At 41.5% G+C, this 18,173-nt stretch overlaps 1 protein-coding gene across 5 annotated transcripts in view; it reads right to left on the bottom strand.

The window, feature by feature from the left end:
• Positions 1 to 18,173, bottom strand: part of LOC119022986 (kelch domain-containing protein 8B-like) — a 215,111-nt gene that overhangs the window by 52,822 nt on the left and 144,116 nt on the right. For all 5 annotated transcript variants that reach the window (XM_037104537.1, XM_037104534.1, XM_037104533.1 and 2 more), the window contains 2 exons: positions 14,148 to 14,312; positions 1,404 to 1,628 (listed from right to left, as the gene is read on the bottom strand). In XM_037104537.1, coding sequence (XP_036960432.1) covers positions 1,404 to 1,628; positions 14,148 to 14,312 — 390 coding nt within the window. The remainder of the gene's footprint in view (positions 1 to 1,403; positions 1,629 to 14,147; positions 14,313 to 18,173) is intronic.

Below are 18,173 nucleotides of genomic sequence, written 5' to 3' on the forward strand. Positions count from 1 at the left end.
AACAGATCATGTTTTCCCTCAGTTCAAAGTGCTCAAGGGTGGCATTAAATGCATTGTGAGAAAACCCCGCCAACATTAATTTTGGGCTTCTCTCGTCTTGTGTATCAAAATGTATGAAACTAGGATGGACTTTTAAATTCTTGTCAAATTCCCTACAATCGAATTACAAAAGAATAATGGTTCATGCACTACATACACTATACACTATATTTGTCCTATAATTATATCAGATAATTGTTGGCTAGCTACGCTTTATATGAATTAAGTTATAATGTAAAATGAATGTAATAACCTATTTGTAGAATGATACATAAAACATGGAAATGTTGTGTGTCATGTGAAAAAAATAACAAAATACTTTCAGCTGGCAGTGGAAAAGTTCTTTGACATTTTGAAGTAAACGTCGATTGTGCAATGTAATGTCGACAGAATAATGACACTATCAGCGTTTAGGTTGGTTAAACCTAAACACTGTGAACCTGTCTCCGATCGGGCACAAAATCTACTGGGAAAAGGGCTTCTACTGGTCATCCATGTTGCTTTCACATCCCCATCACAGATTTAATGACTAAATAAACTTAAAATGGGTTATGAAATTGTGGAAACACCAGAGGCATATTAAGAAATCCAAACCACTTAAAGCATTTTCAATCAAAAAGTCAGCAACACATGAGATGGTGGTTTTATGACAAATATCCTGCCTATTCCTCTATACGACAGTGTCAACCATTTAGTGCAGCTGCAGACTGACTTCTACTACACATGGAAGAGGAGGATACCATTCAAATACATGTTATTATTGAAACCTTATTTTGCTGCAAAGTTGCCAAACTCGACACACTTTTTTGTCAGATTTGATTCCTTCATGCAGGTTTTATCACCTGGGGACCACTGAAAATGATGTTATGGCTCTCTCCCCATTCATCTAGATAGAGGCCTAAAATACAGGCCTGGGGGCATTGCAATGATGGCTGCCGAGTGGCAAGACTTGCGTAGAGGGACTTCTGAAACATTAGGTGGTAGTACTTTCCATTCAGTTTCATCTCCAGCAGTTCTTGCAGTACTACAAGTGCAACTACTAGCTCTGACAGTGTTGACATGATGTAATTTCTACACAAATGGTAAAGGGATTGGTGTAACCATGGGAAGTTACCAGGTGCGATTGCTGGCCGGGAGAGGGGGACAGTCAGTACCAATCCACTGGGCTGGTAACTACACAGGCCATACCACTAATGCTCAACCATTTGTGTGTGTGAGTGTGTGTGTTTGCATGCATGTGTGTTTTCATTGCATCAGTCCAACTTCTTTCCTGACCCATCAGGAATGTTCTCAGTAAGCCAGCTGGGCAGTCATCCCTCGATTCCTGCCTTAAAAGTGATTCAGTTGGGTTGGTCACCACTTACCTTGATCTAGATCATACTCCTCCATGGTGCTGACAAAGTGAGGTCTGGAGTAGAAGTTATGTGGCCCTGGTTGTTGGAGGCCCCCGAGGCTGAAGAAGCTTCGGTCATTTGTGGCACAGCAGGAAAAGGCCCTCCGGCTCGGGATGCAGGGGTAACGTGTCCAGCTCTTCATCTCAAGGTCAAAAGCCTCCAGCGCTGTCACCGGCATCTTTCCCTGACGACCACCTGGAAGAACAGGAAGTACATAATCAAATTCAGACCGAAACACATTTATATTTACATTTAAACACATTTGGACAGTGGGACTGTCCAATACGTAAGACATCTCTTTCCCTGGAGAAAAGTAGTTGATTGCTGAATCTCATTTTATGCTTTCAACACCTTGGGTTGGTAGCTCAGGCCAAACATCAACTGACCACTAAACCCATCCTTCAGTAATTGATGACCTGGGGGTGAGACTCTACTACTAACTACCTTTCTCCAGGCAGTTGCATTGTTTTTGCTTTAAAATCTACAATGATAATGATGATTTAATGACCTGCTGGATTACTTGATTTAGTTTTTGCACGCAGCCCTGTTTAAATCTAGTTCCTCCAGATTACATCTGTATTATCACAAAGATGTGGCATCTGCATCTACCATCTCATAAGTGAAATACATTGCCAGGAATATTAGCATGTAAATGGATAAAGACAAGGACTCGCAAATGTATGTGACATTTTTTGTTATTCATTTCTTGTTTCCCGTTATTGCTTCTTAATAACCTGCGCCTGTCACAATGTTTTCTTGGCAAAGTGGCAGGCGTGCAGACCAGCACTGGAGCCACATTTAATTTTGGACTGAGAGCAGAGTACAGCAGCAGGGTGCTCCCTTAGGACACCTACAAGTTGTTTACTTCAAAAAATCATAACTTAACCTTGTAAAATACAACTGCAAGGGTACAGCAAAGTGGTGAGAGAGGGAGCACATAGTGGGCGGTAAGACTGTGAATGATGGGAAAAGCAGGGGAGAGGCTGAGGGTGGGACGAGACAATGTGAGAAGAACTCTGAGGGTAGCAAAAGGAGAAATGGTTGCACAGGTAGAACGATGAGATTACAAAAAATAGATGGTGAAGAATCCAGAATGACAATATGAGACAATGACATAGAATTCTGTGCAAAAGTAATACAGAGAAGGTATGAAAATGTGTAGGAGGGAGAGAAGAAAGTGGAAGAGGGTCAGCTGGAGTAGGCAGGGAGGCACGGAGATCGATAACAGCAGCGAGACAAAGAGTCGAATTGAGTGGGAAGCATTTGAGTCAGAGAGGTATGAGAGAAAGAAGCTAAAAGATCTGTCGATTACAACATAAATGTTCAGTATACAGAGGCAATAACTAAAACAAGAAATAATGCAGAAATATGCAGTGTGTACAGCATATTGATCGGCAGAAATGTTAAAACCACTGACAGGATGAATAACATTGATAATATCTTTTCAGTGCAACTTTATGTTCAGAACACCAGGTCCTCCCGGCATTCAAGTGGATGTTCTTTGACACTTTCCACCAGCAGGCGACAAAAAGGAGAGCTTAGCCCTCAGCTCGGATTTACCTTTTCCTCAATACATGCTCTGTGCTTTGTCTGGTAGTGTTGCTTCACAATGCACAACATTTACAATCCTTTTTGACTCTGATACCACCAGTCTCCCTCCCACTCGTCCATTCAACTGCCAAACCTGTATGTTCAGTGGTCGTGTGTTGTTAATGGGTTGTGCTTTTTCTCGCAGGTGGTTTGAAAAGACAAATAGTCATACAGCAGATTATGAGCCCTAGTGCGCCTGTAAACACCACACACTTTGTCTGTCACAGCTGCGGTGTCTCTGGGCTTGTTGGGTAGAGACAAGCCAGGCGGCAGAGCTGCAGAAGTGCACTCCACTGGCAGTTGAGCTCAGAGACACTCTGGCAGGGAAAACACAAACGATATTACAGTTGCTTAACGTCAGTAACATTGCAGCCCAGTCGCCAAGCAACAATGTTGGCACACAGGTATGTCCAAGTTTGACATTTGTACCAAATGCGGTATGTCCTGTTCACATTATATGCTTATTATCCACCTTAAACATCAGATGGCAAGGCTGCAAAATGGCTCACCCCAATTCAAGACACACCACTGGATATTCTTAAGAAGACCCGTGGACATTTTCAGCCAATACGGGAGCACTGACGGAGACCAAAACAGGCATTTTAAGACAAACCATGATGATTTCCTTGCACTAACCAGGCGTTTTTTGTGCCAAAGCCTAAGCAGAGCATAAGCACAGCAATGAGAAGATGAGAAAATTCAACCTAAATAAATGTTAATTTTCAACATAAACAGACATTCCATTACATCTTATCTGTGGTTTTGCATGAACGTTTTTAGGTAACATTTATTCTGCCAATTAAGTTGAATAGTATCATTGTGAGCATGCTGCCATGCAACTGGTGCAGTCAGCCTGAAAGCACAGGCTGTATCTGAATAAAACACACCAGATACACCATAACATACTACACATGTAGTAAAAAATATCAAATGTAAAGGGATGCTTCTGCTCTCTCTCTCTCTCTCTCTCCTATACAGTACATGTGGTTAACAATTCTTATGATTTGCTGCTGTTGGTTGAATCCCTTTGCACTTTGCTGCAAGCTCTTCACACTTGAAGCTACTCTTTGATCTGTCCCTAAATACCCAAGAAAGTATGTAGGAGCATTCTGTGTCATGGTGTGTGTTCTCACAAGCCTTAGGCAAAAGCTTCCTGTACAACAACATATCTGCTGTTCCTACTCCATGTATATGAGACTGTCCTTGTGGATGAAAGGACAGAATTGTGGCCAGGGACCATTTCAGATTTACCTGCTGTTAGTGGATTCTTAACTTCACTGGTAAGAAGGGCTTCATGGACTGAGGAGATTCGTCTTTGGACCGAATTAGATTTCTTATCCGACTTTGCAGCAGCAAATGGGTGGCTTTGCCTTTATATACATCCAACATTCCCTTAAGAACATGCACCATGGCTTCATTTATTCATTCATTCAATAATTCACACAAATGACAGTGGAACAACTGCATATTTGTTCTCAAATGCTGTGTGTTTATATGCATCTTTTAGAACTTTTCATCATCCTTGACTTGCTGACAGACTCTTTTCAGCTGCACTCGTGCACTGATTACCAACTATGACACTACAGCAAAATCCTGGATTTGAATTGTATACACACACACACACAGGAATTTTAAAGCAGTATGAAGCCTGATGAGTTCAACATGTGCCAGTACTGAGGCACTTGAAGCAGCAACATGAATTTATAAGCTACAGTAAACAGATACAGGCATTACACTCCCACTATATAGCAGAGAAAGACACAGAAATTAGAAGAGAGTGAAATATTGACCTGGATGTACAGATATAATATAAACAGCATGTATGTTGTGTTATTCTGTTGCACATCGCTGGTAACTCTGTGTGTAATGTGATAACATGACTAAGTGATATTTTCTGTGTGTCTATTATGATATGTACATTGTGTCTATTTTGGTGTATTTTAGATTAGCCCTCTTTCTCTGAGCTATGTTCTTCCCAGGCATCCTCCTATAAAAACCCAGATGAATTAGCGTGCTAATCTGTAAAATAATTACATTTGCTCAGTTTTGAGATAAAACACCTTTGAATCACTATATTGGATGATGTTTATCTAATTTTCCCTCTTTTTTTTAGAGAGAGAGAGTGGGTCTTTCTGCTCATCCAGTAACTCTACTGACAAATACTGCTGCCCAGCACACCACTCTAGTCTGCATTGCTTCACAGCCACCGCTCCCTCAGCTGTCAGGAGCAGAGGCAAAGCCATGCAGTGCATTGAGTTTATTTACAGTCATTACGATTTGTATTCATAGTTGGGAGCAGCCATAAAAACAACATTAAAATCCCAGGTAAGGTGAGACTTGACAGTGGATTGATTGATTTTACATCCAAAGGTTTAGCTGCTTTGCGCTCAGAGTCAAAAGTTCAGAGTAACCTGTCTCTTTGACACTTGATATGACACTTTCTTCACTCTCCCATCTTTTCACTTAATATACGGTTTGCGACTGCAAGTAGCAGCCAGTCACTTTAGCTTCGCACAGAGACTGAAAACAGGAGGCAATGCCTAGCCGGGCTCTGTCCTGAAGTTCATAAAAATCTTCTAAGTCGCACCTCTAATGCTGTCTTATTAACAATTTCTTTCTTGTTTGTTTGATATGTACAAACATGAAGTTCAAAAATTACAAGTTGCCATTTGATGGGGGTTGTGTGAAAGACTATTTCTGGCTGGGTACAGCAACTTCTCCGCTGGTTGCCTGGCAACTGCTCTGAGTCCAACTAACTGACACATCTAACTCTTGGACAGAAAGCAAGTCACTGCATTTCCCAAAAATGTCAAATGCTTAATGTTAAAAGAGTGTAATATTTTAGCCTTCAAACACAAATGTTTATAATTTATTAATTTATTATTTGGTTTACAGGTCATATTGATAACCATGTAATGAAAACAAATCAAATTAGGAGCACTAATATGATTGTGAATAAATAATTTTACAAAGTTTGTACTATCCAAAAATATCCAGAAATATTCTGAAAGCTGGTTCCATCTTCTAAAACAGTTCAGCCAGTATAACGCTGTTTATATCGCATGGAATCTGTGATTCATCAGCATCACTTAGTTGTTGGCAGTTTGTTCAAAAAAAGCATAGAAATGGCTGAAATATACAGTATGTTCCCAGCTTACTGTAGCACCCTAACGCTAGCTTAACTAGCTAATATTAGCAACTTTATCCTTGGCTGGCATAGAAAAACACAGAAATGTATGCAGATGACACCACTTTATATGATAACAAGATATCCAAGAACACTTTAACTCATAGTTCAAGTGAGTGAGTGAGAGACAAATACAAGTGGGTTGAGTGGAACAAGTTGTGCACAAAGTCCATTTTGTTCCTGACATGTTGGCCAGCAACCCTCAACTGAAATTGGAAATATGCAACAAACACAACAAATACTGCACAAAACACAATAAAATCTCTGGGTGTAACTACTGACAGCTCACTATCCTGGTTTAAACATAAATAATATAGTCATGAAAATGCAGAAAGGAACCAGTGCCCCCATCATTCCCAGAATAATCCAATTAGTTATTCATTCTCTGGGTTCTGTTTCACTTTAACACTGCCTAATTTGGTCATCAGCAACAAAATCCAATCTGAAAAGCAGCAGGCTGCTCAAAATAACGCAGCTCATTTGGCACTCAGTTGCTTCATACAGAATGAAGGTTAATTATACACATCTGGCATGGCTGGTGGTTGTACAGAAATTGTCTTAAGTCTTTTAATGTTACTGCGGGATGTCATTAGTACCAATTACCCGTCCAGCATGGCTCATTAGATATACATGGCCTTTGAGTATGGCCACAGAACAAGAGGTACAACCTCTGCTCATATAATTATTCCGGGTCCAAACCCACGTATACAATAGGTCAGAAGCAATCTGAAATTCTGCACAGTGATAAAGTAATTTTCAGAAAGAACACAGAGAAATGACCCGCCAAATAAAAAATCTGTACATACTATGTTATGCTCCGTTATGCTATAGCCTCAATTTATTTAGTTTGTTTGACTGCTTATTTTGTTTGCTTTAGTTGCACATGTTACATGTGTTGTGTTTCTTCTTTAATCTGTTTCTATGTATAAATATACTGTCTATTGTCTATTATCACCTCACCCTTAATTTCTCTCATTTGTGAGTGAATTAGAGAAATTCAATTAAACATGCTTAGCTTTTTTAATTGTTTTCACGCTTTAGATTTTCTAATTTTTCCTGTACTCTGCACCATGACAAAGTTGAATTTAATCAATTCTAATCAAAAAATAATCAAAGAAATAATGGTTGAAAGAAAATTACAGCTTCTGTCACTCTAAGTGAATGCTAATTTGACTGGACCGACTAAAAAACGAACAGAAACCTAACCTAGACATCATCCCCAATTCCAGGATTGCAACGTCTTGTCAGGAACCCCATACAAAGAACCCATGAAGCCATCCTCTCTATTGAAAATCTTACAATGAAGGTGTACCCAAAGCCGCCTGACAGTGCTGTGCTGGTATAACACAACAAAGTATGGAACCACTGGTCTGAGCTGCTGAGAAGAAATGTTTCTGTTTTAGAATTACTAAAACTTTAGAATGATCAGACTTGGCAGGCAGCAGTGGGTGGGGTGTTGCATGTGCTTAACCGCACGGTTGTGACGAAAAGGGAGCTGAGGCGAAAGGCAAAGGTCTTGATCTACCGGTCAATCTTTGCCCCTACCCTCACCTATGGTCATGAGCAATGGGTCATGACCAAAAGAAAAAGATCTCGGGTACAAGTGGCCGAAATGGGTTTTCTTCGCAGGGTGGCTGGGGTCTCCTTTAAAGACAGGGTGAGAAGCTCAGCCATCCGCGAGGGAATCGGAGTAGAGCCGCAGCTCCTTTGCGTAGAAAGGAGCCAGTTGAGGTGGTTCGGGCATCTGATAGGATGCCACCAGGGCGCCTTCCTAGGGAGGTGTTCCCTGGCACGTCCAACTGGGAGGAGACATAGGGATAGAGGCAGGACCAGGTGGAGGGATTACATCTCCTCTCTGAGCTGGGAGCACCTGGGGATTCCCCAGTCAGTGTTAGCCGACGTGGCCGGGGAAAGTGAAATCTGGGGCTCGCTGCTGAAGCTGCTGCCCCCGCGACCTGACTCTGCATAAGCAGTTGACAGTGGATGGATGGACTTGGCAGGCAGTAATGGCCTTAACTGGAGTTAGACCATGGTCTGGGGGAATACTTGATTCTGATTGGCTGCAGAATGTCCATTAATCCCTCATATATGGACAACTACTAAGTAGTTCCACTCAAATTGTCTGTTCACGTTCCAAATTAATTCACCAGCGGGCAAAAAATCTGAATATTTTATTTCCAACACTGAGTGCACTCTGTCAGCCCTTCAGTGCCTTATCCTCTGAACACCACAGGATGGCGACTGTAACACACAAGCTGCAGAGAGTACACTTTCCTTCTGGACTTACTGATACGCTGTATCACATAAGCGAATAATCTCACATCCCCTTTGCTGTTCAACTCTCTACTTCAGGCTGCGGCCACAGTAACGTTACACACGGCTGATCATTTGTTTGTGAAAATCTTGAAATTGATTTTGGGACAATGACATGACTGGTTAGGTAGCTAGTTCTTAAACATACTGTCAAATTATATTAACTGTTTTTAAACTGTATGCAATGTTACTGATTTGAATATTGCTAGCATAGCATCAGCTTTCTGGCTCATCGCTGAGCGGCTTAGAGTACCTCCCATTGCCAAGTCGTATCTAAGGTCCATCCTATTTACTGGAGGAGTGAAAAATGTTTCTGTTGCATAAAAACCTTACGGGAGGGTAATGATTGTTCCAGGTAATAGACAAACCCTCAGGCGTTACCAGGGAAAGTTATGGCTTGTGAAAAACGTTTTATTTTGATCGTAAAACACATGAAAATATAAATTAATGGTCTTGACTTCTTTTCTTTGGCAAGTGACTATGGCATAACTGGGACAATGCCCTTCAAGGTGTCCATAATCAGGAATTAAAGGCCTCCGCATCGTCCATTAATTCCAGATTATGGACACCTCATTGGGCATTATCCCTTACATAAGATATATATTAGATACATTAGATTCTATCCCCTAAGGAACTTAACATCTCTGAAAATGTTGGAGTGAAGTCTTTGCAGAAAAATGCCCGTAGCTCGTTTAATTCAACCAAACTGCAAATACCACAGACAACACTGTAAATGTTAGGGTGATATTAAGAAGTGAGCTGACATATAACTTGTGGAACTGAACAGCATGCACTTTATTCTTACAATGTCAGTACTGTACTCAGTACAGCTGAATTTAAGGACCTGCCATGCTTTCTTGCAAAGACAGGTTTCCAGATGTTAGTGAACTGTTAAAGTGCTGTTTGCATGTTTTGACATACTGTGCATCCATGTGCAAATGTAAAAAACCACTTGAAAGTTGCCAAAATTATTATTTTTTAAACATTTGAGGAATTACAAAGTAAACTTCCTGTACCGTACTGTTACCTTTTCTATAAGTTAAATTATTTGGTTATTTTTTGCTAAAGAAACAGATTCAGACAGAACATTTTTTTATTTATAAATAAATTAACCTGATAATGCTCAAGCCTTTTACTCAGCTGCGACACCAGTCAACATGTTCATGTTTTGTTCATGTGTTTTGTGACTATGACGGTTGTGATGCTGCTGTACTGATAAAAATCAAAACCAGACAATGTGAAAACAAAACCAGATGCACTAGAGTAGACAGGAATGATTTGACTTGGGTTGTGATGCTATTATCTGGACATACATCTGTTCACAGACTGTTGGCAAAATACTTGCTGCTTCAGTGGTGGTTACCACTAAAAAATATGTCTCTAGGACCATACTGTGCTACAGTGACACACGCACACCGACTAATGAGGGGAAAATATTATCATTACTTACTTTTTTTACATTTAGAGATTGATGCTTTAATTTTGAATGTTGGATGTTTAACTAAAGGTTACTTATTTTCACTGATTATTAAGCTGGACTGCAGCAGGGTACAACAAGTGTCATCTGCAGTGCTGTATGTGTTGTATTTCCAGTGCTGTCTTATATACAGTTTTTTTCTAGACGTTAGCTTGCCGGCAGCGACGATGTGCACACAGCAGTGTTAAAGGACAGATCTTTGAATGACGGCTTGGGTTTAAATGTGCTGCCTGGTTTGGAAAAGTGACTGTGGTTGGACGGAGACTGGAGCGGATCTGATCAGCTGGCTGTCAGCTGACTACAGCTGGGGCTTATGACTTCCGCGTCCTGCATGAATTTGCGCTGAGCTTCATTTTTATGCTGTCATATTGAGGGATGTGTTTCTCAGTTTGTATCAATGGGAGAAGTATTCAGATATTTTACTTGAACTTATTATATTATAACTAATTATTTTTCACCACTTTGGAGTCTGATGTCAACAAGTAGTACAAAGTCCGTGAGCCTTACATTACAATATATCATATTATTCGATCATTATTATACACAACATTATGTAGAAATTGGCATGTCTTTGTGTTTTGGCCCCCACAATTTCTGAGTGCAACACCACTGTGATAAATACAAATCCCAGGTCTCTGACAATATGTCACATGTAGTGTAGGCGCCAACTACAAACAAAATTCATTATATCATAACAATGTTGTAACCCTAACCCTATGTAACAAGGTGATCCTACCCTATCACCAAAGTTAGATTGTTCTGAAACAAGTGATAGGGGATGGAGCAGCAGACAGAGACACCATTCACCATAATATGAGATGCTGTGCCATCAACATGATTTTGAAGCTGTTATTTTAAGGCAGAAAAGTGACATGGTGGCAGCTGTAGCTCAACAGGTAGAGCAAGTCGGCTAGTGATCGGAAGGTTGCTGGTTCAAATCCCAGCTCCGGGCTGAGCTGCATGTCGAAGTGTCCTTGAGCAAGATACTGAACCCCAACTTGCTCCTGATGTGCAGTTGGCACCTTGCATGGCGGCCTCTGCCATCAGTGAAGGGCGACTTGTACCTTGCCCTCACCCAGAGACAGCTGGGATTGGCTCCAGCAAAAAACCCTGCGACCCCATAAAAGGGATAAAGGGATGGATGTGACATGATGTTGCCTGGAATGGACAATGAATCTTAAAGAAACCTGTAACTTCAGGTTTGACATAAATGTAGTTCCCTGAAGTGGAGTATTAATGTGAAGCAGCAACCAATGGAAATACTGTCTTAGCAATAAGCAAAACATTATTTTATCCCTCTGGTGGAGCATGTGAGAGAAAAGATTGACATGGAAAAGGCTCCTGCTGTCAGGGGGTTACAGAGCTACTTTGTGCTGAAAGTAAATCGTATTGTCGCTGGTAGTGAAATGGATTCATCTTCAGTGAGACAATATGTTCGTACCCTGCGTGGCATGAGCCCAATTTTTCTCTCAGCAGTGATGTGAAATTTTGACCAAGTGTCAATGAGCAATAACAGCCCCCTGAAGAGACACAATGAGCTCAAATGCAGCATCTGATCATGGATGGAATATCACTGGATGGGGGAACAGAGCACCACACTAAACACTTTAAAAGAGCAGCTTTTACTCTCCGGCTCTGTCCCTCTGATCAATATTGTACCAAAACTGTGGGACTCCTCGAGCCCTTAGATTCTGAGGGAAGAGAGTGTTGTTATCAGTTACCGTCACTGCTCTAAAAACACCAGCCAGATAAAGTCAAAGAGCTAAAAGGGTTGAGTAAAACAGTACGACTGTCGCACATCTCTAGACACATGGTTCAGTAGGAAGCTGAATAAAACAGAGGGCATGTGTTCAAGTGTGTGCCACCACAACTTTTACAGGACTCGGGCCAAATATACAGTTACTGTCTCTTTATCATCTCTCCACTGGCAGACTGTGCATCACTTGAGCTTAGAAATAGTCCCCCAACACCAGAGATTGAAGCACTTCAAATATGCCATCCATCAGCATCTTTCCATGTCCTTGAGAAAGTGATTGAACACATCCCTCCTCACTCTACTGAATCCCTAAACTGAACTGTCAGATAGACTGTGGGTTCATGTGTAGTCAAGAGGAGACAGATAAGTAGTGGGGGAGAACAATTGTACTCACGGGTGCATAAGAAAATGGCTAACAGCGCTGCCAGATTTAATAACTACCTTTCTTTTCTTTTTTCCTTTTCTTTTTTTTTGGTTACCAGCCATGTTTAAAATCATGTTTCAGTTTTGCAGATATTTGGCCATAAATCAAAGTGTTTAAGAAATTTACATTTTGACCTGATGAGCGAAATGAAGACTGGCACAAGTCTTAATTTTGTGCTGGTGGCACTAGATCAAAATCTGAGGATCATCAAAGTCTTCAGGACATTACCAATGTGATACATATACGATACATCCTCTGGGGACAACAAATGTCTGCAACCGTTGGTGCCATTTCATAGAGAAGATGTTGACATACACTATATTGCCAAAAGGATTCACTCACCCATCCAAATAATTGAAATCAAGTGTTCCAATCACTTCAATGGCCACAGGTGAATAAAAGCAAGCACCTCGGCATGAAGACTGTTTCTACAAACATTTTTGAAAGAATGGGTCGCTCTCAGGAGCTCAGTGAATTCCAGCATGGTACTGTGATAGGATGCCAACTGTGCAACAAGTCCAGTCATGAAATTTCCTCGCTCATAAATATTCTACAGTCAACTGTCAGTGGTATTATAACAAAGTGGAAGTGAATGGGAATGACAGCAACTCAGCCACAAAGTGGTAGGCCACATAAAATGACAGAGCGGGTCAGTGGATGCTGAGGCGCTGAGGCGCAGAGGTCGCCAACTTTCTGCAGAGTCAGTCGCTACAGACCTCCAAACTTCATGTGGCCTTCAGATTAGCTCAAGAACAGTGTAGAGAGCTTCATGGAATGGGTTTCCATGGCCGAGCAGCTGCATCCAAGCTATACATCAGCAAGTGCAATGCAAAGCGTTGGATGCAGTGGTGTAAAGCACGCCACCACTGGACTCTAGAGCAGTGGAGACGCGTTCTCTGGAGTGATGAATCGCGCTTCTCCATCTGGCAATCTGATGGACGAGTCTGGCTTTGGCGGTTGCTCGGAGAACGGGACATGTCTGACTGCATTGTGCCAAGTGTAACGTTTTTATGGTGTGGGGTTGTTTTCAGCATACCAAGAGATGTTGGACAATTTCATGCTCCCAACTTTATGGGAACAGTTTGGGGATGGCTCCTTCCTGTTCCAACATGACTGTGCACCAGTGCATAAAGCAAGGTCCGTAAAGACATGGATGAGAGAGTTTGGTGTGGATGACCTTGACTGGCCTGCACAGAGTCCTGATCTCAACCTGATAGAACACCTTTGGGATGAATTAGAACGGAGACTGAGAGCCAGGCCTTCCCTGTCCAACATCAGTGTGTGACCTCACGAATGTGCTTCTGGAAGAATGGTCAAAATGGTCCCATAAACACACTCCTAAACCTTGTGGAAAGCCTTCTCAGAAGAGCTGAAGCTGTTATAGCTGCAAAGGGTGGACCGACATCATATTAAACCCTATGGCTTAAGAATGGGATGTCACTTAAGTTCATAAGTGACTCAAGGCAGGTGGGCAAATACTTTTGGCAATATAGTGTATTTCATTGGATAGATTACAACTTTGACATGTTGTAGATAATCAGAACTAAGATCACCAAAGTATTGAGGACTTAACTTCTGGGGCACATGACTGAAAATAAATATGTTTACTAATTTTACTATAAATCAAAAGGAAATAAATAGATAGACATAATTTGAATTCATAGTTTATTTCAACTGAGTATTCACCATTAAATCTGCACAGCAAAATATGTATATTGAGCATAACATGTGTTACTTTACTGACTGCATTGTTTTTGTAAGTTTGTCAAAATAAATTATTTTATGTCCACTCTAAACATCACTGTTGCCATTTTTAGCTTAAGACATAACCTGGTTGTGACAGTTACTTTGAAGCGCCATGCTTTAAAACAGTCTTGGGACCACTGGGACAGAAACAGACATTGTTAATGAATTAAACACTGAAACATGAAAAGAGGGAAAGGAGATGACGGGATCTCGTTTCCTACCCATCAAGTAGATTTTGTTTCCTCTTACGAAGGGCGTTGCTCCGTACCGCGGCGTTGGCATGGAGGTCAGCGGCTGCCATTGGTCCTTCTCTGCCTCATAAACTCTCACCATGGCCTGCGGCGTGGTGTCAACTCCCATACCTCCAAAGGCATACACCTTTCCCTCTGCACAGAGACACAAAGGAAAGACACATTGTATAATAGGTTTTAAAGAGCTTGCCATAAAGTACTGTCTTGGTACAACAATGTAGTCAGAAGACTTGCAAGAAGTCTCAGGCTTGTTGTCAGGTTTATATGAAGGGAATGAAGAGAAAAATATTGCCTCCAAACAGTCAGACAAAGTGATGCATTGCAGTGCCCTTTCATCCCAACATTTCTTAATGTCCACTATCCGTCTCATCCATCTACCGTCATCCAGTCATTCTTCAATGTTTGTGCTCAGGTCGGAGAAACTTCCAGCTGACCTTCAAACTACTGTTTCACAAGGACACATGCAAGCATCTGCAGCCACTGCAGCGTCATTAAAACACATAGAGATGCAAGGCAAAGAGAGGGGAGGAGTGCTTAGTAAGCAAACATGGTGCTCTGGCAGGAACACTGGGCCAGGAAAATGAGGGAGAGGGGGGATATGAGAAGAGGGGAGGGGAGGATCAAGAGAGGGGAGGAAATGGCAGTGTTATACATTATAGGCCCATCAGCCCTCATAGTTGTGACAATTTAAATCTGCAGAACGAAGGAAGCGAGAGGGAGAGGGAGTGAGAGAGAGAGGAACTGAGAGACAAGGAGGGAGAGAGGGAGAGAAAGTGAGCATCTAAGTCACCCAGACAAATGACACATCCACAGAGCTGTGACTTAAACTGTGAGGAGTAAGGCAATAATAAATCTGTCACTCGAGATGCAGCTCAACACGAGTGTGATTGCTGGTAAGACTGAGTAAATCCAATTTTACTGTTGTACATAAAATACATGACACAGCATGGGCGCTTTCATCGCTTAAAACATGACACGATGCACGCATGTGGAGAGGTGGGGCGAAGCAGGGACCGAGGACAATACACATGTGTCCCACACCAACCACGGCGTAAAGCAAGGGTGGTGCAGTAATGAGTCTTTCTATAAACATAGAGAGCTCTATACTGAGCGTTCCCTTCCATTTAGCCTTATTTGTATTTTCACCACCGCGACCCCTTTAATGGTGTTTAATTGGCATTTGGTTGGATCACTGTTCTAATGCATGAAGAGAGTTAATGGCTCTGTGAGGCTGTAAAGGTCACCGTCGAGAAAAAGTATTGGACAAATTGAGATTTTGACCTTATGACAGTGCTGGAGGAAAAGTCAGGTAATTGGCAGGTACTAAGCCGCGTGTGGGGACCATGAACATCAATACAGTATTTCGTAACTACAAGGAGAGGCCAGAGGTCTAAAATAAATAAATAATGTGCAAATATATTTACCCATTTTGAGTAAAAACTGTATATGTGTCATGTAAGATGATTTAGAGAACGGGCTTGTGCAAAAGGTAATATCAGTGATAGTTATCATACTGTCAACAATGTTTAAATAAAGCTAAAAGTTCACCCCACAGTAGAAATCAAAATATCTTATCATCTATCTTGTCATTATCTACTCCCCCATGCCGATGGAAAGTTGGAAAGTTTTCAAGTCCACAATGTTATAACTCAGTGTCTTTTTGAAACCAGGCCCTTGTGCGTCCTCTTCTTACCTCACCTGTCTTCTTCCCTCCTCACTCACCTCACCTGTTCCTGATTCCCTCATTAACATCAATTTAGGATCTCTGGGATTCCTGAGACTTTATGGTGTGTGTGTGTGTGCGTGTGTGTGTGTAATGTCGACACCTTAGCCTTATCCTGGATGGCCTAGATGAGTGATTTTCTCTAAATGACTTTTTAATGGTTTTCGGCTAACTTTCAACAACTTTTTGTCTTCTGTGCTTCCCAGACTAAAATGATGAATGGATCAGCCTTTAAGTATGAATCTCATGATATCAGTTTTCAGTGACAGTTATTCATGTCCACTCCCGTGTGTTTGGCCCATATGTGGGCAGGTGTGTGAAAATTGAAAAATAGGAACGATAACAGGGAGAAATAGAGTAGATTAAACAGCAATCAACAATGTGCATGAGTGTGTATGTGTGTCCGTATCTGTACACTGTAGTGGAGCGAAGGACTTCACGAGCAGGATGAATTGAAAAAGCTACAAAGAAAAATAACCGTCAAAACGTCCATCAGACTAAATTGCTTTTACTTGAGCTTTTACTCTTCCCAAAGCTGCTTTGTCACCGCAGGATGATAAGCAATTTCATGCACAATGAAATGAGAACCTGTTCCACTGAGATTAAATGTAGAAAAAGCATTTACATGCCCGGGGGAGGGCTTGGAGATCTGACACTGCATTTCATGGGGAACTTACTTTACCCACTTCTATCAGGCAATAAATCAAGAGATGCAGCAGACTCCAATACATTTGTCAGAAAAACAGGGATTGGTCCGAATATTTTTCAAGAAAAAGACCAAAAATTTGAATCATTCTCTTCTCGGTGATACTAAAGCACATCTTGTTCAATCCAAGTCTGCATATCACCAGAACTAACTGACATTGTACCCAGTTCACAGAGAGGTTAAAGGCCATGGTATTGTCCAAAAGTAAATTAAAACCTGCTCAACTATAGGTCAAAGTTGAGAATATAGATACGCTGCAGGTTGTACAGAAGGCTCGGGCCGCCTCGACTGACGACACTCTGCATGAAGGAGCAACAGGTCTCCTCAGGACTGTCTGAGCTTCTCTCACCCTGAGAAGGAAATCCATTTCCTCCGTCTGTGACCCTGATCTCGTTCTTTTTGTCATTACCCAAAGCTGGTGACCATGGGTGACGACTGGACCGCACAGCACATCGACTAGTAAATGAAGAGCTGCACCTTTTAGTTCAGCTAACTCCTCACCAAGACAGTCTCATACAGACTTTACTGCTGACTCAGCGACAATCCAACTGTCTATATTGAGATGCCTAGAGACTCGGCATCGCTTAATTTCATGCACTAGACCTCTTAACGAAGGAGTTGTCCAGCGAGTCAAAGTCCACATGGTGCCATATCCAGGAGGGGTTACTTCAGCCTGAAGGCTAATATTCAGAGCTTGGTTTAAAACACCCCCCTTTAGGCAACATGGTGTTTCATTCATGTCTACACACTGTCCTTGTTTTTGTCTTGTTTTCAGGATTGGATAGACCAAGGATTTTCTTTTTCTCTGTTGAAGAATTGAAACGACACTTTGGACTCAGTGTGCAAGGTTTCCGTGTGTAATGTTTTAAATCAGATGACGGAGCCTAAAAAGCCTATGACATAAACAGACTTCAATGTCCAATGGCCCTTAGCCCACTGGGAATTCGGGTGACATGTCACCACCATGACAAGTGAATTGGGAGGGATTTCTTACGGCCTTGGTTTCGACTTGCAGGACATATTGTAGTGGTTACCTGAGAGGAAGAGGGCAAGGAAGGAAGAGGACATTACTCAGAGCTGAAGCAAAGCAGCTTTACCCTCTGTGTTCATTGTTTTTGGGGAAAAAAGTGATGTGGGTTTTTATTTGCAGCTGCAATGCTTCAATAAGTGATGATCAAAGAGGAGGCTCAGTTTAAGATAGCATTTGGGATTTTTTGTATTGTAGGAACATGCTTCCTAACTGTATTTAGTAAAGAAATGACAGAATTGAATAAAAGAGGGCCAATCACACTGGGACTAATCGCTACAGGTACAGTCAGTCAGTTTCTCATTTGTTCTTACTCTGCGATTCTTTCCTTACCACCTTATAATGTCATTTACTAGACTGATATGAACGTATATAAATACATTTCTTCTTTCTTTTGGCTACCTTCATTGCAACCTCACACTTACAAAGCCGATCCCTTTGAAAAGGTTAATATGTGTACCACTTTGTACATGCCTAGAAACACTGGCAGTATGACATGATGATAAATATCTACCAACCCTGGCTGTTATTTGGCTGACT

The sequence above is a fragment of the Acanthopagrus latus genome, chromosome 7 (genome assembly GCF_904848185.1).
Source record: "Acanthopagrus latus isolate v.2019 chromosome 7, fAcaLat1.1, whole genome shotgun sequence".
NCBI lineage: Eukaryota > Metazoa > Chordata > Actinopteri > Spariformes > Sparidae > Acanthopagrus > Acanthopagrus latus.